General features: G+C 71.1%; 1 protein-coding gene across 1 annotated transcript in view; it reads left to right on the top strand.

Moving 5' to 3' along the window:
• Positions 1–3,286: 3,286 nt before the first annotated feature.
• The window catches only part of PLEC (plectin), an 83,162-nt gene continuing 61,829 nt past the window's right edge, over positions 3,287–24,619 (top strand). The window contains 2 exon segments of the mRNA XM_080338925.1: positions 3,287–3,411; positions 6,610–6,799. Of these exon segments, the coding sequence (XP_080195051.1) occupies positions 6,640–6,799 (160 nt within the window). The 5' untranslated portion in view covers positions 3,287–3,411; positions 6,610–6,639.

Here is a 24,619-nt window from a genome sequence, read left to right as displayed (position 1 = left end):
TATGTGTGCATGCATGTATGTGTGCATGCATGCATCTATGTCTGCGTGCATATGTGTGCATACATATGCATGCACGTATGCGTGTGCAAGTGCATGTGTGTGCACGTATGTGTGTATGCAAGTGCATGTGTGTGCAGGTGTGCGTGTGTGCACGTGTGTGTGTGCACCTGCCCGTGCGTGCAGCTCTGTTCACGTGTGTGCACACCCGTGTGCATGTGTGGGTGTGCACACGTGTGGCCGGGCACCCGCACCCCAACATGCCACCGGGCACCCATGGCTCCGTGTCACCGGCTCCACGCGGCTCCGGACACTGTGGGACAGCCACAACTGCCCCCTGTGCCCAGCACCGGCCCCATTCCCAGCACCATCCTGTGCCCAGCACCATCCTGCTCCCAGCACCATTCCCTGTTCCCAGCACCATTCCCTGCTCCCAGCACCATCCCCTGTTCCCAGCACCATTCCCTGTTCCCAGTACCATCCCCTGTTCCCAGCACCATCTTGTTCCCAGCACCGTCCTGTTCCCAGCACCATCCTGAGCCCAGCACCATCCTGTTCCCAGCACTGTCAACCGGCACAGGCAGGGAGTGGGCAGGATGCCGGCAGGGAGCAGGCAGGGCGCGGGCAGGAGCGGGCAGTGCGCGGGCAGGAGCGGGCAGGGCGCAGGCAGGAGCGGGCAGGGCGCAGCGGCTGTGCCGGTAGGGGGCGCGGACCCGCGTGGCGGGTGAGCCGGTTCCTTCCGTCATCCCCCCGCGGCTCACGTGGCCGCGGCTGCGGCACCAGCAGCCGGGAACGGTGCCGGGAACGGTGCCGGGAACGGTGCTGGAACGGTGCTGGGAACGGTGCCGGGAACGGTGCCGGGAACGGTGCTGGAACGGTGCTGGGAACGGTGCTGGAATGGTGCTGGGAACGGTGCTGCCCGCACGGCCACCTGGCGCCGGCGCTGCCTGTACAGCTGCCCGGCAATGGCGCTGCCCACAATGGCGCTGCCCGCAATGGCGCTGGCCGTACGGCTGCCTGGCAATGGCGCTGCCCGTACAGCTGCCCGCAATGGCGCTGCCCGCAATAGCACTATCCGGCAATGGCGCGGCCCGGCAATGGCGCTGCCCGGCAAGGGCGCTGCCCGCAATGGTGCTGCCCGCACTGGCGCTGCCCGCAATAGCACTATCCGGCAATGGCGCTGCCCGGCAGTGGCGCTGCCCGCACTGGCGCTGCCCGCAATAGCACTATCCGGCAATGGCGCTGCCCGGCAGTGGCGCTGCCCGCACTGGCGCTGCCCGCACTGGCGCTGCCCGCAATAGCACTATCCGGCAATGGCGCTGCCCGCACTGGCGCTGCCCGCACTGGCGCTGCCCGCAATAGCACTATCCGGCAATGGCGCTGCCCGGCAGTGGCGCTGCCCGCAGTGGCGCTGCCCGCACGGCCGCCGGCTCCTCCCGGCGCCGCAGCGCTCTGCCCACGGCACCGGCAGCCAGGCCGGGGGGGGTGGAGCCGGCGCCCCCTCGTGCCCACGCCGTGGGGCGCTGTCACCGTTCGGCGTCACCGCCCTCGGGGCCGCCCCGCGGTGCGTGTCCCCAGGGTCCCGGTGTCCCCAGCGTCCCGGTGTCCCCGGCGTCCCGGTGGCGCAGACAGGCGGAGCGGGGGCGGCTGCGCCGGCGGCAGGAACCGGGTCACGCGGGGGGAGCCGGTCCTGCACGGTCCTGCACGGTGCTGAACGGTGCCGCACGGTCCTGAACGGTGCCGCACGGTCCTGAACGGTGCCGCACGGTGCTGCACGGTGCCGCACGGTCCTGCACGGTGCCGCACGGTCCTGCACGGTGCTGCACGGTGCCGCACGGTGCCGCACGGTGCTGCACGGTGACGCACGGTGCTGAACGGTGCTGCACTTGCTGCACGGCGCTGCACGGTGCTGCACGGTCCTGCACGGACCTGCACGGTGCTACCGGCGGCCGCGGCACCGGCAGCACCTGCTGGGGTGCAGCGGGTGGGCGAGCACCCCCCGGTGGGGATGGCGGTGGTGGCGGTTACGGTGGCGCGGGGGGATGGGCTGCAGGGTGAACAGGCGGGGCCCAAACCCCAATGTGCCCGGGCACTGGGAGCACTGGTCCGGTTAACCCTTCCCACGCTGGTTGCACTGGTGACAGTCAAGCGCCCTGCTGGTGGCACTGGCAGCACTGGGCAGCGTTAACCCTTTCCATGCTGGCTGCACTGGCAGCACTGGGCGGCGTTAACCCTTCCCATGCTGGCTGCATTGGCAGCACTGGGCGGTTCCCCTCCGCTGCTGCACTGGGAGCACTGGTCAGTTCTCCCTGCTGGCTGCACTGGGTGCACTGGGAACACTGGTCCGTTCCCCCACTGGCTGCACTGGGAGCACTGGTCGGTTTCCCCACCGGCTGCACTGGGAGCACTGGTCGGATCCCCGCCGGCTGTACTGGGAGCATTGGGAGCACTGGTCAGCTCCCTGCCGGCTGCACTGGGAGCACTGGGAGCACTTGGAGCACTGGTCGGCTCCCCCGTTGGCTGCACTGGGAGCACTGGGAGCACTGGTCGGCTCCCTGTTGGCTGCACTGGGAGCACTGGGAGCACTGGTCGCTTCCCCGCTGGCTGCAGTGGGAGCACTGGGAGCACTGGTCGGCTCCCCACCGGCTGCGCTGGGAGCACTGGGAGCACTGGTCGGCTCCCTGCTGGCTGCACTGGGAGCACTGGGAGCACTGGTCGATTCTCCGCCGGCTGCACTGGGAGCACTGGGAGCACTGGTTGGCTCCTCGCTGGCTGCACTGGGAGCACTGAGAGCACTGGTCGGCTCCCCCGTTGATTGCACTGGGAGCACTGGGAGCGCTGGTTGGCTCCCCGCCGGCTGCACTGGGAGCACTGGGAGCACTGGTCGGCTCCCCCGTTGATTGCACTGGGAGCACTGGTCGGCTCCCCCGTTGGCTGCACTGGGAGCACTGGGAGCGCTGGTCGGCTCCCTGCCGGCTGCACTGAGAGCACTGGTCGGCTCCCCCGTTGGCTGCACTGGGAGCACTGGGAGCACTGGTCGGCTCCCCCGTTGATTGCACTGGGAGCACTGGGAGCACTGGTCGGCTCCCTGCCGGCTGCACTGGGAGGACTGGTCGGCTCCCCCGTTGGCTGCACTGGGAGCACTGGGAGCACTGGTCTGCTCCCCGCCGGCTGCCGCGGCCCGTGGGCGGGTGCGGGTGCGGAGCCGAGATACGCGCCCCCCTCCCTCCCTCCCTCCCGCCCCGCCCCCCGCCGCTGCGGAGCGGAACCGGAGCCGGTGCGGGCGGAGCCGCCGCTGCAGCCGCCGCTGCCGGTGCGGCCCCGGTGCGGGCGGAGCTCCCGGTGCAGCCCCCGCTGCCGCAGCCCCCCCGGTCATGCCCGACCGGCGCGGCCCGGCGGACAGCGCGGCGCTGGGTGAGCCGGGGGTGCAGAGGGGCTGTGCAGCATGGGGGAGTTTGGGGGTGCAGAGGGGTCAGGGGGTGCAGAGGGGGCTGTGCAGCACGGGGGGTGTGGGGGTGCAGAGGGGCTGTGCAGCATGGGGGGGTTTGGGGGTGCAGAGGGGTCAGGGGGTGCAGAGGGGGCTGTGCAGCACGGGGGGTGTGGGGGTGCAGAGGGGCTGTGCAGCATGGGGGGATTTGGGGGTGCAGAGGGGTCAGGGGGTGCAGAGGGGGCTGTGCAGCACGGGGGGTGTGGGGGTGCAGAGGGGCTGTGCAGCATGGGGGGGTGTGGGTGCAGAGGGGTCAGGGGGTGCAGAGGGGGCTGTGCAGCACGGGGGATGTGGGGGTGCAGAGGGGTCTGTGCAGCACGGGGGGGGTCAGGGGGTGCAGAGGGGTCAGGGGGTGCAGAGGGGTCTGTGCAGCACGAGGGGTGTGGGGGTGCAGAGGGGTCTGTGCAGCACGGGGGGGTCAGGGGGTGCAGAGGGGTCAGGGGCTGCAGAGGGGTCTGTGCAGCACGGGGGGATGTGGGGCAGGCTCTGGGGGGCTGAGGCTGGTTCAGGCAGCGCGTCCCTGGGGAGAGGGGGCAGCGTGGGGGCTCGGGGTGGGGGTGCCACGGACGCTGTGGGTCACGCCTGGGGTGCGGGGGGCTGCGTGGGGCCGGGGGCTCCGGGGGGGCGCGGGGATGGAGCCGGTGAGTCCGGGCTGGCACGGGCACGTGCGGCGCTGCCGGCCCCACGGTCACCCCACGGTCACCCCACACCGGCCCCACGGTCACCTCACACCCGCGTGCCCACCCCCACGCTCGGGTGCTTGGCTGGGGGGCCCTGGCGACACCCGTGGGACCCGGCTGGGCTGCGGGGGGGCAGGTTGTCCCCACTCCGGTCCCTGCGCGGCCCCCGGGGGTTTTGGCTGCGATGGCCCAGCCCCCCCGGGCCGGGAACCCGCGGTTTGCAGCTTCTGCAAATGGCGCCTCGGCAGCGCCAGCGCCGGGGGGGGCGCACCGGGGGGGCTCGGCGGGGTCTGTCCGCGCCCCCCGGGGCCGGCGGGGGCGGTGACCCGCTCTCGCTGCCCGGCGCTTCCCGGCGCCGAGCGCTGCGGGGCCCGGGGGAGAATAACCGGAGCTGGTGTCACCGCGGCGGCTGGTGGCGGTGCCGGGGTGGCGGAGGCGGTGCCGCGATGGCGGAGGCGGTGCCGGGGTGGCGGTGGCGGTGCCGCGATGGTGGTGCCGCGATGGTGGTGCCGCGATGGTGGTGCCGCGATGGTGGTGGCGGTGCCGCGATGATGGTGCCGCGATGGTGGTGGCGGTGCTGCGATGGCGGTGCCACGTTGGTGGTGGCAGTGCCGGGGTGGCGGTGCCATGATGGTGGTGGCGGTGCCGGGGTGGCGGAGGCGGTGCCGGGGTGGCGATGGCAGTGCCACGATGGCAGTGGCGGTGCGGGGGTGACGGTGGCGGTGCCGGGGTGGCGATGGCAGTGCCACGGTGGCAGTGGCGGTGCCGGGATGGCGGTGCGGGGGTGACGGTGGCGGTGCCGGGGTGGCGATGGCAGTGCCACGATGGCAGTGGCGGTGCCGGGATGGCGGTGCGGGGGTGACGGTGGCGGTGCCGGGGTGGCGATGGCAGTGCCACGGTGGCAGTGGCGGTGCCGGGATGGCGGTGCGGGGGTGACGGTGGCGGTGCCGGGGTGGCGGTGCGGGGGGTGACGGTGGCGGTGCCGGGGTGGCGGAGGCGGCCGCGCCGTTGCCGGCTCTGACGTGCGGTTCCGCTCGGCACCCCCGTCCCGCTCCCCCGGCGCGGAGCGGGGGCGGCACCGCGGGGCCGGCGGTCGCTGGGCAGCGCCGAACCGGCCGGTTGGCCTGTGGCGCCGTCCCCGGTTGCTCCGCTCTGGCGGGTCGGTCCCTGCCCCGAGCCGCGGGGACGGGCTGTCGGGTGTCACCGGGGCGGGGGGTCCCCGCAGGCGCGTGCCCAGTGTCCCACACGCCGTCTGCCCCGGGGCGGCGGCTCCGTCCTCGGCGCGTCCCCCTCCCGCCCCGGCACCGCTGCGGCCCCTCGGCAGCACCGACCGGCACAGCGCCCGGTTCCCTCGGTGCTTCCCGGGGCTGCCGGTGCGGCCGCAGGGCCGGGTGCGGGGCGGCTGTGGCGGGAACCCGGCGACAGGTGCGAGGCGGGACGGTTGGGGCGCGCCCGAAGGAAAAGGAAGGGAAGGGAAGGGAAGGGAAGGGAGCGGCGGTGCCGCCGGGGACCGCGGGGCGGTGCCGGGGTTCGGTGAGCGGTGCCGGGGGTCGGTGAGCGGTGCCGGAGATCGGGTCGGTGAGTGGTGCCAGGGTTTGGTACCCGGGGTTCGGTGAGCGGTGCCGGAGGTCGGTCGGTGCCCGGGGGGTTGGTGAGTGGTGCTGTGGTTCGGTGCCCAGGGGTCGATGAGTGGTGCCGGGGGTTGGAGAGCCATGCCCGGTGCCGGGGGCTGGTGAACGGTGCCGTGGGTCGAGTCGGTGGCTGGGTGCCGGGGTTCAGTGCCCGGGGGTCAGGTCGGTGCCTGGGGGGTTGGTGAGCGGTGCTGGGGTTCAGCGCCCAGCGGTTGGTGAGCGGTGCTGGGGTTCGGTCAGTGCCTGGGGGGTCGGTCGGTGCCAGGGGTCAGAGAGCCATGCCCGGTGCCCGGGGGTCAGTGAGCGGTGCCGGGGGTCAGTGAGCAGTGCCGGGGGTCAGTGAGCGGTGCCGGGGGGTCAGTGAGCAGTGCCGGGGGTCAGTGAGCGGTGCCGGGGGTCAGTGAGCAGTGCCGGGGGTCAGTGAGCGGTGCCCGGGGGTCAGTGAGCGGTGCCCGGGGGTCAGTGAGCAGTGCCGGGGGTCAGTGAGCGGTGCCCGGGGGTCAGTGAGCAGTGCCGGGGGTCAGTGAGCGGTGCCGGGGGTCAGTGAGCAGTGCCGGGGGTCGGGTCAGTGAGCCGTGCTGGGGGTCGGGTTGGTGGCTGGGTGCCAAGGTTTGGTGCCTGGCGGTCGGGTCGGTGCCCAGGGAGTTGGTGAGTGGTGCTGAGGTTCAGTGCCCGGGGGTCGGTGAGCGGTGCGGGGGGTCGGGTTGGTGAGCGGTGCCAGGGGTTGGGTCGGTCAGTGCCGGGGGTCGGTCGGTGCCGGGGGTGGGAGGGCCGTGCCCGGTGCCGGGGTCCCTGACGCCGTCCCTGTCTGCAGGAGCCGGGCTCGGGGCGGACAGCGGCGGGGATGGCGGAGGAGAGCTCGAGCGGCAGCAGCGGCTCCCCCGGCGCCGGGGACACGCTGCCCTGGAACCTGTCCAAGCACCAGCGCTCCAAACGCACCAAAGTGGCCGCCGGCAACGGGACGGTGCTGGACCCCGCCGAGCGGGCCGTCATCAGGATCGCAGGTAGGGCGGGCGGTGGGCTCGTGTGCCGCGGGCATGGTGGGGGGGTCCCGGTGAACCGGCAGCGTCGCGGGGGGGGGCTGCACCGGGAGCCCCCAGCTGTGGGGATACAGAGAGGACAAGAGAGGTTCTCCTGCCCCTCTGCTCTGCCCTCGCGAGACCACACCTGGAATCTTGTGTCCAGCTGTGGCCCCTCAGCTCCAGCAGGACAGGGAACTGCTGCAGAGAGTCCAGCGCAGCCACCAAGATGCTGCAGGGAGTGGAGCATCTCCCGTGTGAGGAAAGGCTGAGGGAGCTGGGGCTCTGGAGCTGGACAAGAGGACACTGAGGGGGGACTCATTGCTGGGGATCAAGATGGAAAGGGGCAGTGTCAGGAGAATGGAGCCAGGCTCTGCTGGTGACAACCAGGGACAGGACAAGGGGCAATGGGTGCAAACTGGAACACAGGAGGTTCCGCTGAAAGAGGAGAAGCAACTTGTTGGGGTGAGGGTGTCAGAGCCTGGCCCAGGCTGCCCAGGGGGTTGTGGAGTCTCCTTCTGTGCAGACATTCCAACCCCCTGGACACCTTCCTGTGTCACCTCAGCTGGGTGTTCCTGCTCCGGGGGGCTGCACTGGATGAGCTTTGGGGACCCTTCACCCCTGACATCCTGGGGTGCTGTGATTCTGTGACACAGGGACCGTGTGCCGGGGGACATGGGAACGTGGGGACTGTGTGCCGTGGTGTCCCTGGCCGTGGGGCAGCGTGCCACTGATGGGGTGCGGAGGGTCCGTGTGCCGGGGGCCAGGGCTGTGCCGGCAGGTGATGCTGGGGAGGGCACAGGTGCCGAGGAGCCCTGGCCGGTGTGTGCCCGTGGTCCCACAGGGGACGTCCTGGGGGGCAGGGCGCTGCCGTGGGGCGCTGCCATGGGGCACAGGGGGCCGGTGCCATGGGGAGGGCCCCAGCACAGGCGTGGGGACATGGGTGTGAGAGGGAGCCCCAGGCCAGGGTGCCACGGGGTGATGCCGCGACTGGGGCCTGTGCTGTGCCGGGGTCAGGGTGGCAGTGCCGCCATGGGGAATGCTGTGCTGTGCCATGCCGCATCATGCCGTGCCACGACACCTCTTGGCAGCAGGGACCCCGGTGTCCCCGTGTGGGGCTGGTGTCAGGGCAGGACATGGCTCGGCGGTTGTGTGGGTGCGGGTCTGCCTGTGCCGTGCGGGTGTGGGTCCGGCAGCACCGTGCCAGGGTCCGGGTGTGTGTCTGGCTATGCTGTGCAGGTGTGCATCCGGCAGCACCGTGCCAGGGTCTGGGTGTGTGTCTGGCTGTGCTGTGCAGGTGTGCATCCGGCAGCACCGTGCCAGGGTCCGGGTGTGTGTCTGGCTGTGCCGTGCCGGTGTGCATCCGGCAGCACCGTGCCAGGGTCCGGGTGTGTGTCTGGCTGTGCTGTGCAGGTGTGCATCTGGCAGCACCGTGCCAGGGTCTGGGTGTGTGTCTGGCTGTGCCATGCAGGTGTGCAGGTGTGCATCTGGCAGCACCGTGCCAGGGTCATGGTGTGTGTCTGGCTGTGCCGTGCCAGGGTATGTGGGGCTGAGGCCTCTCGGGGTCCCATGGGGCCCCAGTTGGTGACACAGGGGTGGCCAAGGGGTCCTGGGATGTCCCTGTGTGACTGTGTCTCTGTAGCACCTGAGACATGTCCCCTTGTGTGCCCCTGCATGGCCGTGTCCCCAGGGTGTCCCTGCAGCACCCAGGACATGTCCCAGGGATGTCCCTTCGTGGCCGTGTCCCCAAAGTGTCCCCGCATGGCCATGTCCCTGCAGCACCTGGGACATGTCCCCTTGTGTGTCCCTTCATGGCTGTGTCCCCGGAGTGTCCCCACAGCACCCAGGACATGTCACCTCCTGTGTCCCTGCATGGCCCTGTCCCTGCAGTGCCCAGGACATGTCCCTGGGGTAACCCTGTGTGACTGTGTCCCCCATGGTGTCCCCATGTGGTTGTGGCCCTGCAGCAGCCAGGACATGTCCCCAGGGTGTCCCTGTGTGGTTGTGTCCCTGCAGTGCCCAGGACATGTCCCCAGGGTGTCCCTGTGTGGTTGTGTCCCCACAGCACCCAGGACCCGTTCCCAGAGTGTCCCCGTGTTGTCCCCGCAGCACCCAGGACACGTTCCCAGGGTGTCCCCGCATGGCCGTGTCCCCAGGGTGTCCCCGCAGCACCCAGGACACGTTCCCAGGGTGTCCTCGGGGTGTCCCCGCAGCACCAGGACATGTTCCCAGGGTGTCCCCGCATGGCCGTGTCCCAGGGTGTCCCCACAGCACCAGGACAGTTCCCAGGGTGTCCCCGGGGTGTCCCTGCAGCACCCAGGACATGTTCCCAGGGTGTCCCCGCAGCACCAGGACACGTTCCCAGGGTTCCCCCAGGGTGTCCCCGCAGCACCAGGACACGTTCCCAGGGTGTCCCTGCATGGCCGTGTCCCAGGGTGTCCCCGCAGCACCAGGACACGTTCCCAGGGTGTCCCCGCACGGCCGTGTCCCCAGGGTGTCCCCGCAGCAGCAGGACACGTGCTGGCCGGGGCGGGCTGTCCCCAAGGCGCTGCAGTGACAGCGGTGGCCGTCAGAGGGCCCCCAGGGCCGTGTGTGTCCCCTGGGCTGGGGGGGACACAGGGGGTGTCCCCTCGGCCGGGGTCGGACCCTCCGGTGGGGACAGTGCCCTGGCGCTGCTGCGGCCGCGGGGACACCCTGGGGACACCCTGGGGACACCCCCGGGACAGCGGCCAGCAGTGCGGTCCCCGGGGGGGACTCGTGGTCCCCTCGGCCCCCAGGGGGGTCCTGTGTCCCCGCTTCCTGCTCCTGCCCTTGGAACTTTGTGTCCCCCCCCAGCCCCGTGTGTCCCCAACAGCGGGGCTCTGTGCCCACACGGCCCCATTGCACTCCCCGGCCCCATTGCACTCCCCAGCCCCGTGTCCCCAGCAGTGGGGCCCTGTGTGTCCCCCCAAACCTGTGTGTCCCCCACCACCCCCATGTCTCCAGCAGTGGGGCCCTGTGACCCCCCCAGCCCCCTGTGTCCCCAGCAGTGTCCCCTGAACTGTGTCCCCCCCACAATCCCCATGTCCCCAGCAGTGGGGCCCTGTGTCCCCCCCACTATCCCCATGTCCCCAGCAGTGGGTCCCCATGTGTCCCCAGCAGCGGGGCCCTGTGTCCCCCCCACAATCCCCATGTCCCCAGCAGAGGGGCCCTGTGTCCCCCCCACTATCCCCGTGTCCCCAGCAGTGGGGCCCTGTGTCCCCCCCACTATCCCCATGTCCCCAGCAGTGGGACCCCATGTGTCCCCCCCACTATCCCCATGTCCCCAGCAGGGGGCCCCGTGTCCCCCGCCCGTCCGGCCGTGGCTGTGACCGCCCCAGGGCCCTGTCCCCCCCCCCGGCCGGAATTGTTTCCAGCACCCGTGCTGTCCCCGATTTAGCAGGGCGGCCGGTGCCCCCCCCGCCCTGCGGCACCTGCGGCCCCGCGGCTGGGGGGCTGAGCCGGGGCAGCCGAGCCCTGCAGCCCCCGGGGGCGGGGGGACACGGGCTGGCCGGCCACTGTCACCCCCCGGCCGCCCTGTCCCTCCATCGTCCCTGCAGCCCCTGGGGCTGGGGACACGGGCTGGCCGGCCACTGTCACCCCCCGGCCGCCCTGTCCCTCCATCGTCCCTGCAGCCCCCGGGGCTGGGGACACGGGCTGGCCCGGCCACTGTCACCCCCCGGCCGCCCTGTCCCTCCATCGTCCCTGCAGCCCCCGGGACCGGGGGCCCAGCGTAGTGGGGACGTCCCCATGGCCCCCCGGTCCCCACTGGTGACGGGGTCCCTGGGTCCCCTGGGGCGATGGGGTCCCCTCGGTGCAGCCTGGGGGGTCCCTGTGGTCTCTGGGGTCCCGGTTGGTGACAGGGTCCCCTCGGTCCAGCCTGCTGGGGGTCCCCTGAGGTCCCTGCTGGTGACAGGGGGGTCAGGCACTGGTGTGTCCCCAGTGTGTGCCCAGTGTGTCCCCAATGTGTGCCCAGTGTGCCCCCATACGGCACCCAGCGTGTCTCCATGGGGTGCCCAATATGTCCCAGTACAGCACCTAGTGTGTCCCCATGGAGTGCCCAGTATGTCCCAATACGGCACCCATTGTGTCCCCATGGGGTGCCCATTGTGTCCCCATGGGGTGCCCAGTATGTCCCAATACGGCACCCATTGTGTCCCCATGGGGTGCCCATTGTGTCCCCATGGGGTGCCCAGTATGTCCTAATACAGCACCCATTGTGTCCCCATGGGGTGCCCATTGTGTCCCCATAGGGTGCCCAGTATGTCCCAGTAAAGCACCTAGTGTGTCCCCATGGGGTGCCTATTGTGTCCCCATGGGGTGCCCAGTATGTCCCAGTACAGCACCTAGTGTGTCCCCATGGGGTGCCCATTGTGTCCCATGGGGTGCTCAGTATGTCCCAGTAAAGCACCTACTGTGTCCCCATGGGGTGCCCAGTATGTCCCAGTACAGCACCCATTGTGTCCCCATGGGGTGCCCATTGAGTCCCATGGGGTGCTCAGTATGTCCCAGTACAGCACCTAGTGTGTCCCCATGGGGTGCCCAGTATGTCCCAGTACAGCACCCATTGTGTCCCCATGGGGTGCCCATTGAGTCCCATGGGGTGCTCAGTATGTCCCAGTACAGCACCTACTGTGTCCTCATTGTGTCCTGTGTCATGCCCAGCAAGTCCCTATGTCACGTCCAGCATGTCCTGGTGTTGCGCCCATTGTGTCCCCACGCTGTACCCAGTGTGTCCCCATGTCACGTCCAGCGTGTCCCCGTGTTGTGCCCATTGTGTCCCCACGCTGTACCCAGTGTGTCCCCAGGTCACGTCCAGCATGTCCCCGTGTTGTGCCCATTGTGTCCGCATGCTGTACCCAGTGTGTCCCCATGTCACGTCCAGCGTGTCCCCATGTTGTGCCCATTGTGTCCCCACGCTGTACCCAGTGTGTCCCCAGGTCACGTCCAGCGTGTCCCCGTGGGCCATGCCCAGTGTGTCCCCATGTCACGTCCAGTGTGTCCCCGTGTTGCAGCCATTGTGTCCCCATGCTGTATCCAGTGTGTCCCCAGGTCACGTCCAGCGTGTCACTGTGGGCCATGCCCAGCATGTCCCCATGTCGTGCCCATTGTGTCCCCATGTCGTGCCCACGCCCCCCCGCCCAGCCCAGCCCCCCATCTATTTCCGTGCCCCCGGCCGTGTCCGTCCCCCCCGGCCGCGCTCGGGTTTCCCGGGGCTTTGGGCTCTATATTTAGGGCTGACGAGGCTCCGTCCCGCTGCGTTTGTCACCCGCCCCCTCGCCCAGGGCCACCCGCGTGTCCCCGGCTGTGGGGCCGTGGGGCAGGGCCGAGGGGCAGCCCCACGGCCGGGACGGGCCCCGGCGGGGCCGCTCCGGGGCGGTCCGGGGCGCAGCGCTGTCACCGCGGCGCTGGGGCACTTGGGGACGGTGGCAGCTGGGGCTGGGTCGGGAGCTTTAAAAATACCCCTTGTTCTCATGGGGCCGGCAGCCGGGGGCGGGGGGGCCGTGATGTCCCCACGGGAGGGGACATGCGATGGGTCCCCAGGGGCAGGACCTGGGGGTCTCTGTGTGTGTGGGGGTCGCCCCATCGGCCCCCCTGAGTGAGACTGGGGAGGGGGCACTGGGTGGGCACACGAGGGTGGGAGCTGGGGGTCCGGTGCTGCTGGGGGGTGTCTCCAGCACCCCCATCCCATGCGTGTCTCCTGTGCCCCCAACCCCTGCTGTCACCCCCCCCCCGCCTCCTCGGGGCCCCCGTGGGGCTGTCCGTGCCCCCCCCCCAGGTGCTGTGGGGTGGGGACACGGGACTGTGTCTGACCGGGTGCTCCCTCCCGCCCCATTCGTGCCATGGGGGGCTGTGGTCTGGGGGTGCCATGGGGGGGCTGTGCCCCATGGGTGCCATGGGGGGCTGTGGTTCCCGTTCCCGGGGGTTTCCTGGTGCCGGTTTTGGGGTGCCGTTCCCGGGGGTGCTGTGGTTCCCGTTTCCGGGGTTCCATTCTCGGGAGTTTCCCGGTGCCGTTTTTGAGGTGCCGTTCCCGGGGTTCCATTCCCGGGGGTTTCCCGGTGCCGTTTTTGGGGTGCCGTTCCCGGGGGTTTCCCGGTGCCGTTTTTGGGGTGCCGTTCCCGGGTTCCCGTTCCCGGGGTTTCCCGGTGCCGTTTTTGGGGTGCCGTTCCCGGGTTCCCATTCCCGGGGGTTTCCCGGTGCCGTTTTTTGGGTGCCGTTCCCGGGGTTCCATTCCCGGGGTTTCCCGGTGCCGTTTTTTGGGTGCCGTTCCCGGGGTTCCATTCCCGGGGTTTCCCGGTGCCGTTTTTTGGGTGCCGTTCCCGGGGTTCCATTCCCGGGGTTTCCCGGTGCCGTTTTTGGGGTGCCGTTCCCGGGGTTCCATTCCCGGGGGTTTCCCGGTGCCGTTTTTGAGGTGCCGTTCCCGGGGTTCCATTCCCGGGGGTTTCCCGGTGCCGTTTTTGGGGTGCCGTTCCCGGGTTCCCGTTCCCGGGGGTTTCCCGGTGCCGTTTTTGGGGTGCCGTTCCCGGGGGTTTCCCGGTGCCGTTTTTTGGGTGCCGTTCCCGGGGTTCCATTCCCGGGGTTTCCCGGTGCCGTTTTTGGGTGCCGTTCCCGGGTTTCCATTCCCGGGGGTTTCCCGGTGCCGCTCCCGGGTGCGGTGCCGGGGGGGCGGCAGCGGGCGGTGCCGGGGGGGGCCGGGGCGGTGTCCGGCGGTCCCTTTAAGGGCTGGGCGGGCTGGAATGTCCCGCCGTGCCCGTGTCCCGTGTCCCGTGTCCCGTGTCCCCGTCCCCGCCGGGCCGGGCCGGGCTCCGCGGGGCTGCGCAGCGGCCGGACCCCCGGCAGTCCCGGCCCCCCCCGCCATGGCCGCCCCCGAGCCGGGGCGCCTGCCCCCCCAGCCCGACGAGCAGGATTTCATCCAGGCCTACGAGGACGTGCGGGAGCGATACAAAGGTAGCGACCCCCCCACGCTGCCCTACGGCGGGGTCCGGGCTGGGGGGGGGGCGCCGGGGGGGCCCCCGGGGGAGCTCGGCCGCTCATTCCCATAATAGGTCACGTCAAGCGGCGCCGCGGCCCCCGGCACCCGGCTCACCCCCCCGGCGCCCGCGGGCAGCGCCGGGGCCGCGGCCACAAACCGGGGACCCCTCTGGCTGCCCCCACCCGTGGGTGGCCCGGCCGGGGGGGCGGTGGCTGTACTGGGGTGTTGGTGGGGACAGGCAGGGGCTGTGTCTGTGTCCTCGGGGGTCTGTCCCCATGTCCCCCAGGGGTCTGTGCCCATTTCCCCCCAGGGCTCTGTCCCCATGTCCCTCAGGAATCTGCGCCTGTGTCCCCCAGGGTCTGTGACCCCAGGGATCTGTGGCCATTTGCCCCCAGGGTCTGTGCCCATGACCCCCAGGGCTGTGCCCCCCAGGGGTCTGTCCCTGTTGTCCCCCCAGGGATCTGTGCCCATTTCCCCCCAGGGTGTGTCCCTGTGTCCCCTGGGGGGTCTGTGCCCGTGTCCCCCCGGGGTCTGTGACACTCGGTGTGCTAGGGGGGTTGGACCCGCTCGGTGGGCCGGGGGTCCCGTTTGGTGGGCTGGGGGCAGTGGGTGCTGCCGGGGGTTTGGGGTGGGCGCTGGAGGTGCCATGGGGAGGGGGCAGAGGTGACAGGGGGGCTGTGGCTGGGGGCCAGTGCAGATGGGTCACAAGCTCTGGTGCTCGGCGGTGGCACCGGTGGCACCGGCATCTCAGGGCACTGGTGCCGCTCCTTGGCAGTGCCATCGGTGGGATCGGCACCTTGGGGCACGAGACCCAGTTCTCAGAGGTGCCATCGGTGGGATCGGCACCTTGGGGCACAGCCGCTGGTGCTGGGTGGTGGCGTGAGTGGCACTGGCGTTTCAGGGCACTGGTGCCGGTGCTCGGCGGTGGCATCGGTGGCGCTGGCATCCGGGGCCCTGGCACTGGTACTGGGCAGTGCCGCTGGCATCTCAGGGCCACGTGTCCCCAGGGGACAAGCTCCGGAGCCCGGTGGTGGCATCATCACCTCGGCAGCTCCGCGGCTGCCCCGGGGCGGCGCGTGGCGGGGGGGCACAGGGTGGCCCAGCGTGGGGCCGCGGCCTCCGCCAGCGTGTCCTTACAAGGGGAGGGAGAGCGAGAGCTGCCTCTGCCCTGCCTGCCCTGCCTGTGCCCTGCCTGCCCTGCCTGCCCTGCCTGCCCTGCCTGTGCCCTGCCTGCCCTGCCTGCCCTGCTTGCCCTGCCTGTGCCCTGCCTGTGCCCTGCCTGTGCCCTGCCTGCCCTGCCTGCCCTGCCTGCCCACCCTGCCCGCCCTGCCTGTGCCCTGCCTGTGCCCTGCCTGCCCTGCCTGCGCGCTGCCTGCGCGCTGCCTGCCCCTGCCTGCCCCTGCCTGTGCCCTGCCTGTGCCCTGCCTGCCCTGCCTGCCCTGCCTGCCCTGCCTGCCCTGCCTGTGCCCTGCCTGCCCTGCCTGCCCTGCCTGCCCTGCCTGTGCCCTGCCTGCCCTGCCTGCCCTGCCTGCCCTGCCTGTGCCCTGCCTGTGCCCTGCCTGTGCCCTGCCTGCCCTGCCTGCCCACCCTGCCCGCCCTGCCTGTGCCCTGCCTGTGCCCTGCCTGCCCTGCCTGCCCTGCCTGCCCACCCTGCCCGCCCTGCCTGTGCCCTGCCTGTGCCCTGCCTGCCCTGCCTGCCCTGCCTGCGCGCTGCCTGCGCGCTGCCTGCCCCTGCCTGCCCCTGCCTGTGCCCTGCCTGTGCCCTGCCTGCCCTGCCTGCCCCTGCTTGTACATGGCTGGAGCTGGGGGGTCAGCCCCTTCCCCAGTGCTGGGGGTGCTGGGGCACTGGGTGTCCCCGGGTGTCACCACTGTCACCCTGGGGCAGCTGCCGCAGGCACAGGAGCCGCCCGCCCTGCGGGGTCCCTGGGTCTGTGGGTGCTGCCCCGGCACAGCCGCTCCCATGAGCCCTCAGTGCCCCCAGCACCAGAGCCGCAGCCCGAGCCCTGAGCAGCCGCGGTCTGGGTGACGGGGGCAGCTGAGCTGGTTCGGCGCCGCGGGTGCGGTGTTGCCATCACGGCCTGGCTGGTGTCGGCTGCTGCCTGCGGCTCCTGCCGCGGTGTCCTGGTGTGTGAGGGTGCGTGTGCCGCCTTGGCTGCGCTGGCACCCCCAGCGCCGGCAGGACAGGGTCCCTGGCCCGCGGGCCAGGCGGTGCTGTTGCGGTTGGTGCTGTTGCAGTTGGCGCCGTGGCCTTGGCCAGGCGGTGCCGTGGCCAAGGGACCAGCGGTGTTGCCGGTGGGTGCCGGGAGGAGCTCAGCCTGCCTGAGCCTGGCGGGGCCCGCGAAGCACCGGTGCTGCTGCCGGGGGGGCACACGGTGCAGGGAGCGCGGCCCCCGGCAGGGCCGGGGCTGGGGAACGCGGTGCAGCCGCCGGCACCGCGCGGGCAGAACCAAACGCAGGGGACGGTCCTGCCTGAATGCACTGGGCCTGCTCTGCGGGGAAGGGGACACGTGGGCAGGGGACTACAGGGCAGGGGACATGTAGGGCAGGGGACATGTAGGGCAGGGGACATGCAGGGAAGGGGACATACAGGGCAAGGGACATGTAGGGCAGGGGACATGCAGGGAAGGGGACACGTGGGCCAGGGGATAGAAAGACAGGGGATCAGTGGGCAGGGGACAGAGGGGCAGGGGACAGGCGGGGAAGGGGACACGTGGGGCAGGGGGACAGGTGACATGTTGGGCAAGGGACAGGGGAGCAGGGACACATGGGGCAGGGGACGCGTAGGGCGGGGGACACAGAGGCAGGGGACAGCGGGGACAGTGGAGTAGGGGACAGTGGGGCAGGGGACAGCGGGGACAGTAGGGCAAGGGACAGCGGGGATGGTGGGGCAGGGGACAGTGGGGCAGGGGACAATGGGGCAGGGGACAGTGGGGTCTCTGGCAGCAGCTCCGCCACCCGTGGGTCACACAGGGCTGTGGTTTGCCCGGCGGGCCCGGCAGTGCCAGGACGGAGCTGGGAAGCACCGGCCCAGCCCCGGGGCGCTGCCAAACGCGGTGACACCCCCGCAGAGAGGAGACGGTTGGCGGGGAGCCCGGGGCCTGGCGCCTCTGCCAGCCCCGCGTCTGCGGAGCCCCCGGGGCCCAGAGCTGCTGTGCCGGCGGCTGAGCCGGTGGCACCGGTGGCACCGATGTCGCGCTGCAGCGGGAGCTGCCGGTGGCCGGGCGGGGGGACGCGCTGCCATGCGGCAGTGGCAGGAGGGGCCCGGCCAGCGGGGGTCTTGGCTGCCGCGGTGTGCTGGTTGTGGCGGGCTGTGCCACGCCGGTTGTGGCGGGCAGTGTCACGCTGGTTGGGGCGGATGGTGTCATGCTGGTTGTGGCGGATGGTGTCATGCTGGTTGTGGCGGGCTGTGCCACACCGGTTGTGGCGGGCGGTGTCACGCTGGTTGTGGCGGGCGGTGTCTCGCCGGTTGTGGCGGGTGGTGTCACGCTGGTTGTGGCGAGTAGTGTCATGCCGATTGTGGTGGGCAGTGTCGTGCCAGTTGTGGTGGGCTGTGCCGCGCCGGTTGTGGCGGGCGGTGTCACGCCAGTTGTGGCGGGCTGTGCCGCGCCGGTTGTGGCGGGCTCTGCCACACCGGTTGTGGCGGGCTGTGCCGCGCCGGTGTCGCCGGCGCTGGGCAGGAGTGGCGGGGGGATCCACCGGGGAACGGGGTTGGTGGAGAGGGCGGCAGCTCTGGCAGGGAACGGGGGTGCCGGGTGCCCTGTGCCGGTGACCTTGGCTGAGGTGGGTGGCAGCCGGGGCCGCGGGGAGATGCCGGGCGTTTGCCGGCTGTTTGTTTGCCGGGCGTTTGCCGGCTGTTTGTTTGCCGGGCGTTTGCCAGGCGTTTGCCGGCTGTTTGCCGGGCGTTTGCCGGGTGTTTTCAGGGCCGCCTCGTGGCTTCCCGATTAGAGACGTTTATCGCGGCGCCGGGAGCGGCCGGCAGGACCCGAAACCTGGCCGGGGGCCAGAGCCGCGCCCGGGGCTCCCGGGCCGCGCTGCGCTCGGCGCTCCGGGCCGGCTCCGTGTGGCGTCTGTCGCCGCGCTGGGGACAGCGGAGCGGGCGGGGCCCCGGCTGTGCCGGGCAGCGCGGGGGGACCCGGGCAGCGCGGGGGGACCCCGGCAGCGGGGGGGGACCCCGGCAGCGGGGGGGCCGGGCCGGCCGCAGTGCGGCAGCGGTTCCCGGCAGCCCCGGCGCTGGCGCGGCCCCGCGGAGCCGGGCGGCCCCGGGCACCGAGCCGGGCGGGCGGGGCACCGGGGGGGCCGGTCACGGGGTGCCGGTGCTCGCCCCGGGGGGAGCGGGACGGGGGTCCCGCTGGGGCAGCCGGGGCTTTGCCGGGGCTGGGGGGCAGCGCTGACCCCCTCGCACAAGGGGGTTCTGCCCCCGCCCCGGGCTGTGCCTGGATTTGAAGTGGGCTGGGGGGTGACACTGTGCGGCTGTGACACTGCGGTGGGGTGATGCTGGGGGGTGACACTATGGGATGGGTGATGCTAGGGGGTGACACTGCGGGGAGTGATGCTGGGGGGTGACACTGCGGGGCTGTGACACTGCAGTGGGGTGATGCAGGGGGGTGACACTGCAGTGGGGTGATGCTAGGGGGTGACACTGCAGGGCCGTGACACTGGCGTGGGGTGATGCTGGGGGGTGACACTGCAGTGGGGTGATGCTAGGGGGTGACACTGCGGGGGGGTGACACTGCAGTGGGGTGATGCTGGGGGGTGACACTGCGGGGGGTGGTGCTGAGGGGTGACACTGCAGGGCTGTGACACTGGCGTGGGGGTGATGCTGGGGTGTGACACTGCAGTGGGGTGATGCTAGGGGGTGACACTGCGGGGGGGTGACACTGCAGTGGGGTGATGCTGGGGGGTGACACTGCACGGCTGTGACACTGCAGTGGGGTGATGCTAGGGGGTGACACTGCGGGGGGGTGACACTAAAGTAGGGTGATGCTGGGGGGTGACACGACGGGATGGGTGATGCTGGGGGGTGACACTGCGGGGAGGTGACACTGCAGTGGGGTGATGCTGGGGGGTGACACTGAGTGCGGTGATGCTGGGGGTTGACACTGAGTGGGGTGATGCTGTATGGGGGTGGAGGCTGATGCTGCAGGGTGACCTGAACCCTTGTCCAGGTTGGGGGGGACAGGTATCCCTTCTCCCATGTCCCTCCCCGAGGACAGACACCCCCAGCGCTCCTGGTGGAGGGTCCGCTCGCTCTGTCCCCCCTTGGTCCCTTGTCCCCTTCCGGCGCGGGCAGCGCTGGCTCTGGGGCCTGGTGCCCCGGTGATGGGCTCTGCTGCCGGGGCTGTGCCGGGCCAGGGCTGGGGGGGCACATGGGGGGCTGTGTCAGTGGGGAGGGCACATGGGAGCAGCAGGGGATGGAGGGGCCGAGCACACGGGGGGGCTGTGCTGTGTTGGCTGGGATGGGTGTTGTGCGCATGGGGGGGGCTGTGCTGGTGGGGGGGGCTGTGCAGTGCTGAGTGGGGATGGGAGGACTACTGGGGTCCATGCCGTACTGGGGTCTGTGCTGTACTGGGAGTCTGTGCTGTAATGGGGGGCTCTGTGCCGTACTGGGGGCTCTGTGCCGTACTGGGGCTCTGTGCCGTACTGGGGGGTCCGTGCCATACTGGGGGGTCCGTGCCGTACTGGGGCTCTGTGCCGTACTGGGGGCTCTGTGCCATACTGGGGCTCTGTGCCGTACTGGGGGGTCTGTGCCATACTGGGGGGTCTGTGCCGTACTGGGGGTCTGTGGTGTAATGGGGGGCTCTGTGCCGTACTGGGGGCTCTGTGCCGCACTGAGGAGTCTGTGTCACACTGGGGGGTCTGTGCCGTACTGGGGATCTGTGCCGTACTGGGGAGTCTGTGGTGTAATGGGGGGCTCTGTGCCGTACTGGGGGGTCCGTGCCGTACTGGGGGGGTCCGTGCCGTACTGGGGGCTCTGTGCCGTACTGGGGGCTCTGTGCCGTACTGGGGGGTCTGTGCCGTACTGGGGCTCCGTGCCGTACTGGGGCTCCGTGCCGTACTGGGGACTCTATGTCGTACTGGGGGGTCTGTGCCGTACTGGGGATCTGTGCCGTACTGGGGGGTCTGTGCTGTAATGGGGGGCTCTGTGCCGTACTGGGGACTCTATGCCGTACTGGGGGTCTGTGCCGTACTGGGGGGTCCGTGCCGTGCTGGGGGGTCCGTGCCGTGCTGGGGGGTCTGTGCCGTACTGGGGGCTCTGTGCCGTACTGGGGGTCTGTGCCGTACTGGGGGTCTGTGCCGTACTGGGGGCTCTGTGCGGTAATGGGGGGTCTGTGCCGTACTGGGGGTCTGTGCCGTACTGGGGGTCTGTGCTGTACTGCGGGTCTGTGCCGCACTGGGGGGTCTGTGCCGCACTGGGGGGTCTGTGCCGTACTGGGGGTCTGTGCCGTAATGGGGGGCCTGTGCCGTACTGGGACGGGGGTTTGCACTGGGGGTGTGTGCGGATGGGGGTCCGCGCTGTGCCGGGCGGGGCCGGGAGTGCGGGGCCGGGGATGCGGGGCCGGTCGCGGCAGGTGCGGGGGGGGTGGGAGCGGGGGGGCGGTGCCGCAGCGGCGGGTGGGCTGCGGCGGGGGGGCGGGGCGGGGGCGGGGCCGGCGCGGAGCTGCGGGACCGATCGGCGGCGATCGGCAGCGATCGGGAGCGGTCGGGGGCGGCCATGGAGGCGTCGCGCTCCATCCACCACGAGATCATCTCCCTGAAAGGTACCGGCGGGGCGGCCCCAAACCGCATCCCGGGGGCTCCGACAGATCCCCGGCGGCTCCGATAGAACCCCGGGGGGTCCAGCTGCATCCCGGGGGCTCTGAATGATCCCCGGGGGCTCCGACAGATCCCGGGGGGTCCAGCTGCATCCCGGGGGCTCTGAGAGATCCCCGAGGGCTCCGACAGATCCCGGGGGGTCAAACCGCATCCCGGCGGCTCTGACAGATCCCCGGGGGTCCAACTGCATCCCGAGGGGTCTCATAGAACTCGGGGAGTCCAACTGCATCCCGGGGAGTCTGAGAGATCCCCGGGGGTTCCGACAGATCCCCGGAGGTTCCAACCGCATCCCCGGGGGTCCAGCTGCATCCCCGGGGGTTCCAACCGCATCCCCGGGGGTCCAGCTGCATCCTCGGGGGTTCCAACCGCATCCCCGGGGGTCCAGCTGCATCCCCGGGGGTTCCAACCGCATCCCCGGGGGTCCAGCTGCATCCTCGGGGGTTCCAACCGCATCCCCGGCAGGGTCCGGCGCATCTCTGGGGGTGTCCAGTGCATCCTTCCTGTGCCGTTCCTGCTTGGTGGTGCCGGCAGCTGCCTGCAGTGCAGGCAGGAGGGGTGGGGGGTCCCACGTGCCACTGGGGCTGCTCTGGTGTCACCCAGCCCTTGGCAGCACCGTGGGGCTGGGGACCATGCTGTGCCGGGGGGGTCGGCAGGAGTTGTGCCGTGCTGGGGGGCCATGCTGTGCCGGGGGGGCTGTGCTGGGGCCCGGGCTGTGCCGGGGGGCTGTGCCAGGGGCTGTGCCGGGGGGCTGTGCCGGGGCCGTGCTGTGCCGCAGAGCCGGTGCACTGGGCCGTGAGTAACGGGCACCGCGGGCGCTGGTCACGGGGCGGCCGGCCCCCACCGCCCGTGTGAGCGCAGCGCCTGGCAGCCACCGCGGCGCTGGCACGGGCCCCGGTGGGGGTCGGGGTGCAGCCACGCTCGCTCTGGGGTGCCGGTGCCGCGGTGGCGCCGGTGCCGCGCTGGTGCCGCAGGCCTGGCCGGTGAGCCCGGCTGTGCCCCCCCCAGCAGAGCCCGGGCTGCTGTGGGCTGATTGATGGTGAGAACCCGCACAGCCGGGGGACCCCCGACCCCGGCCTCGTTAATAACGCGGCGCTGGCCGCGGCCCCCAGCGCACGGTGCCCGCGGCTCTGACCGCGGTGCCCTCTGTGAACAGCCGGCCCTTTGTTCTGCTCGGCGCGGGATCCTCCGGCCCTGCCAGCGCGCACAGAGCCGGCACCGGTGCTGGCGGTGGTGCCGGCGTGGGGACGGGAGTGATGGGCCTGTGGCCAGGAGCTGCTGCCTGCGGGGCCCTGCCTGCACCGCTGCCTGCGGGGCCCTGCCTGCACCACTGCCTGCCCCACCCTGCACTGCTGCCTGCCCCACCCTGCACTACTGCCTGCCCTGCTGCCCACCTGCCTGCCCCATTGCCTGCCCCGCTGCCTGCACCACTGCCCACCTGCCTGCCCCCACTGCCTGCGGGGCCCTGCCTGCCCCACTGCCTGCCCCACCCTGCTCTGCTGCCTGCCCTGCTGCCCACCTGCCTGCCCCATTGCCTGCCCCGCTGCCCACCTGCCTGCCCCACATCTTGCCCGCTGCCTGCCCCATTGCCGCCCTGCTGCCTGCCCCGCTGCCCACCAGCCTGCCCCACATTCGGGCTGTGCCGCCTGCCCGGGGGCTCCATGGGGCGAAGGCCCAGCTGTGGGTCAGCCCCCGGCAGTGGGGCGGGGGAGCCCAGCACCGTGTGCCGTTTGCCGGGTCGCGGTGGGGCCGGCAGCGGCTGCGGCAGCGCCGGATGGGCCGAGCCGGCACTGAGCCGGCTCTGGGCAGCGGTGGGTGCGGGGCTGGCGGCACCGCGCCCGGTGTCCCCGGCACACGTGTGGCGGGGGGGACGCTGGCGCCGGGGCTGTCACATCGCGTTGGATCACTGCGGCGGGCGCTGACGCGGCACTTCCCGGTGGGCGCCGGATGGCGCAGCCGCGACCTGGCCACGGGGCCCGGGCTGTGGGCGCCTTGTCCTGGGGTGGCCACGCTCGTGTCCCTGCGCCCGCCGGCACGGGGACGGGTCCTGGTGCTGCCGGGGGACCAGGGGGGCAGGGCTGGGGGTCACGGCGACGGGAGGGGCTGCACAGGGGGACACGTGTCCCCACAGGCCATGGCCATCTGTCCGTCCGTCTGTCCGTCTGTCCCCGGTCACACAGCGCGGCCCCCGCCCCTCCCCGCCCCTCCCTGCCCTCTGCCCCCCAGCACTGGGAGGGAGCACCAGGGGCTGGGGTGACCCGGGGTGTCACCGCTCCTGCACCAGCCCTGCACTGGGGGCACAGCTGCCCCACCACTGCCCTCTGTCCGTGTCCCCATCACTGCCCCCATCGCTGCCCCCGTCCCTGCCCCCATCGCTGTCCCCATCGCTGCCCCATCGCTGCCCCATCACTGCCCCCATCGCTGCCCCCGTCCCTGCCCCCATCGCTGTCCCCATCGCTGCCCCATCGCTGCCCCATCGCTGTCCCCGTCGCTGCCCCCATCGCTGTCCCATTGCTGTCCCCATCACTGTCTCCATCCCTGTCCCTTGTCACTGTCCCCATCACTGCTCCCCTGTCACCGTCCCCATTGCTGTCCCATCACTGTCTCCATCACTGTCTCCATCCCTGTCTCCCTGTCACTGTCCCCATCACTGCTCCTCTGTCACTGTTCCTATCACTGTCCCCGTTGCTGTCCCCATCACTGCTCCCATCACTGCTCCCCTGTCACTGTCCCCATCACTGTCCCCGTTGCTGTCCTATCTCTGCCCCCATCAGTGTCCCCATCACTGCTCCCCTGTCACTGTCCCCATCACTGTCCCCGTTGCTGTCCTATCTCTGCCCCCATCAGTGTCCCCATCACTGCTCCCCTGTCACTGTCCCCATCACTGTTCCCGTTGCTGTCCTATCGCTGCCCCCATCAGTGTCCCCATCACTGCTCCCCTGTCACTGTCCCCATCACTGTTCCCGTTGCTGTCCTATCGCTGCCCCCATCAGTGTCCCCATCACTACTCCCCTGTCACTGCCCCCATCGCTGTCCCCATTGCTGTCCCATTGCTGTCTCCATCACTGCTGCCCTGTGACTGTCCCCATCACTGTTTCCCTGTCACTGTCCCCATTGCTGTCCCCATTGCTGTCCCATCGCTGTCCCCATCACTGCTCCCCTCTCACTGTCCCCATCACTGTCCCTATTGCTGTCCTATCGCTGCCCCCATCAGTGTCCCCATCACTGCTCCCCTGTCACTGTCCGCATTGCTGTCCTCATTGCTGTTCCCATTGCTGTCCCATCGCTGTCCCCATCACTGCTGCCCTGTCACTGTCCCCATCACTGCTCCCCTGTCACTGTCCCCATTGCTGTCCCATCACTGTCCCCATCACTGCTCCCCTGTCACTGTCCCCATTGCTGTCCCATCGCTGTCCCCATCACTGCTCCCCTGTCACTGTCCCCATTGCTGTCCCATCGGTGTCCCCATCACTGCTCCCCTGTCACTGTCCCCATCGCTGTCCCCGTCCCCACAGGGTGTTGGTGACGGGGCCGGGTGTTGGTGACGGGGCCGGGTGCTGTGCTCCGGAACGCCGCGGGGGGTTTGGCACCGGCTGCTGCTCTCGGGGGTTCCGCTCCCCCCGCATTAGTGGGAGGGGGAAGTTGTGCAAGTCCCGGCGCGAGGCCCTCCCGGCGCTGCCACCGCGGCTGCCACCGCCTGTGCCGGCGCGCTGGGGCAGCGGGGGGCAGCCCCCTGTGCCGGGGTCTCTGTGCCCTGTGCCGGGATCTCTGTCCCCCATGCCGGGGTCTCTGTCACCTGTAGTGGGGTCTCAGTCCCACCCATGCCAGGGTCTCTGTCCCCTGTGCCGGGGTCTCTGTGCCCTGTGCTTGGGTCTCTGTCCCCTGTGCCGGGATCTCTGTCCCCCATGCCGGGGTCTCTGTCACCTGTAGTGGGGTCTCAGTCCCACCCATGCCAGGGTCTCTGTGCCCTGTGCTGGGGTCTCTGTCACCTCTAGCGGGGTCTC

The sequence above is a fragment of the Nesoenas mayeri genome, assembly GCF_963082525.1.
Source record: "Nesoenas mayeri genome assembly, chromosome: 2".
Classification (NCBI taxonomy): domain Eukaryota; kingdom Metazoa; phylum Chordata; class Aves; order Columbiformes; family Columbidae; genus Nesoenas; species Nesoenas mayeri.
This window is presented reverse-complemented; position numbering and strand designations above follow the sequence as displayed.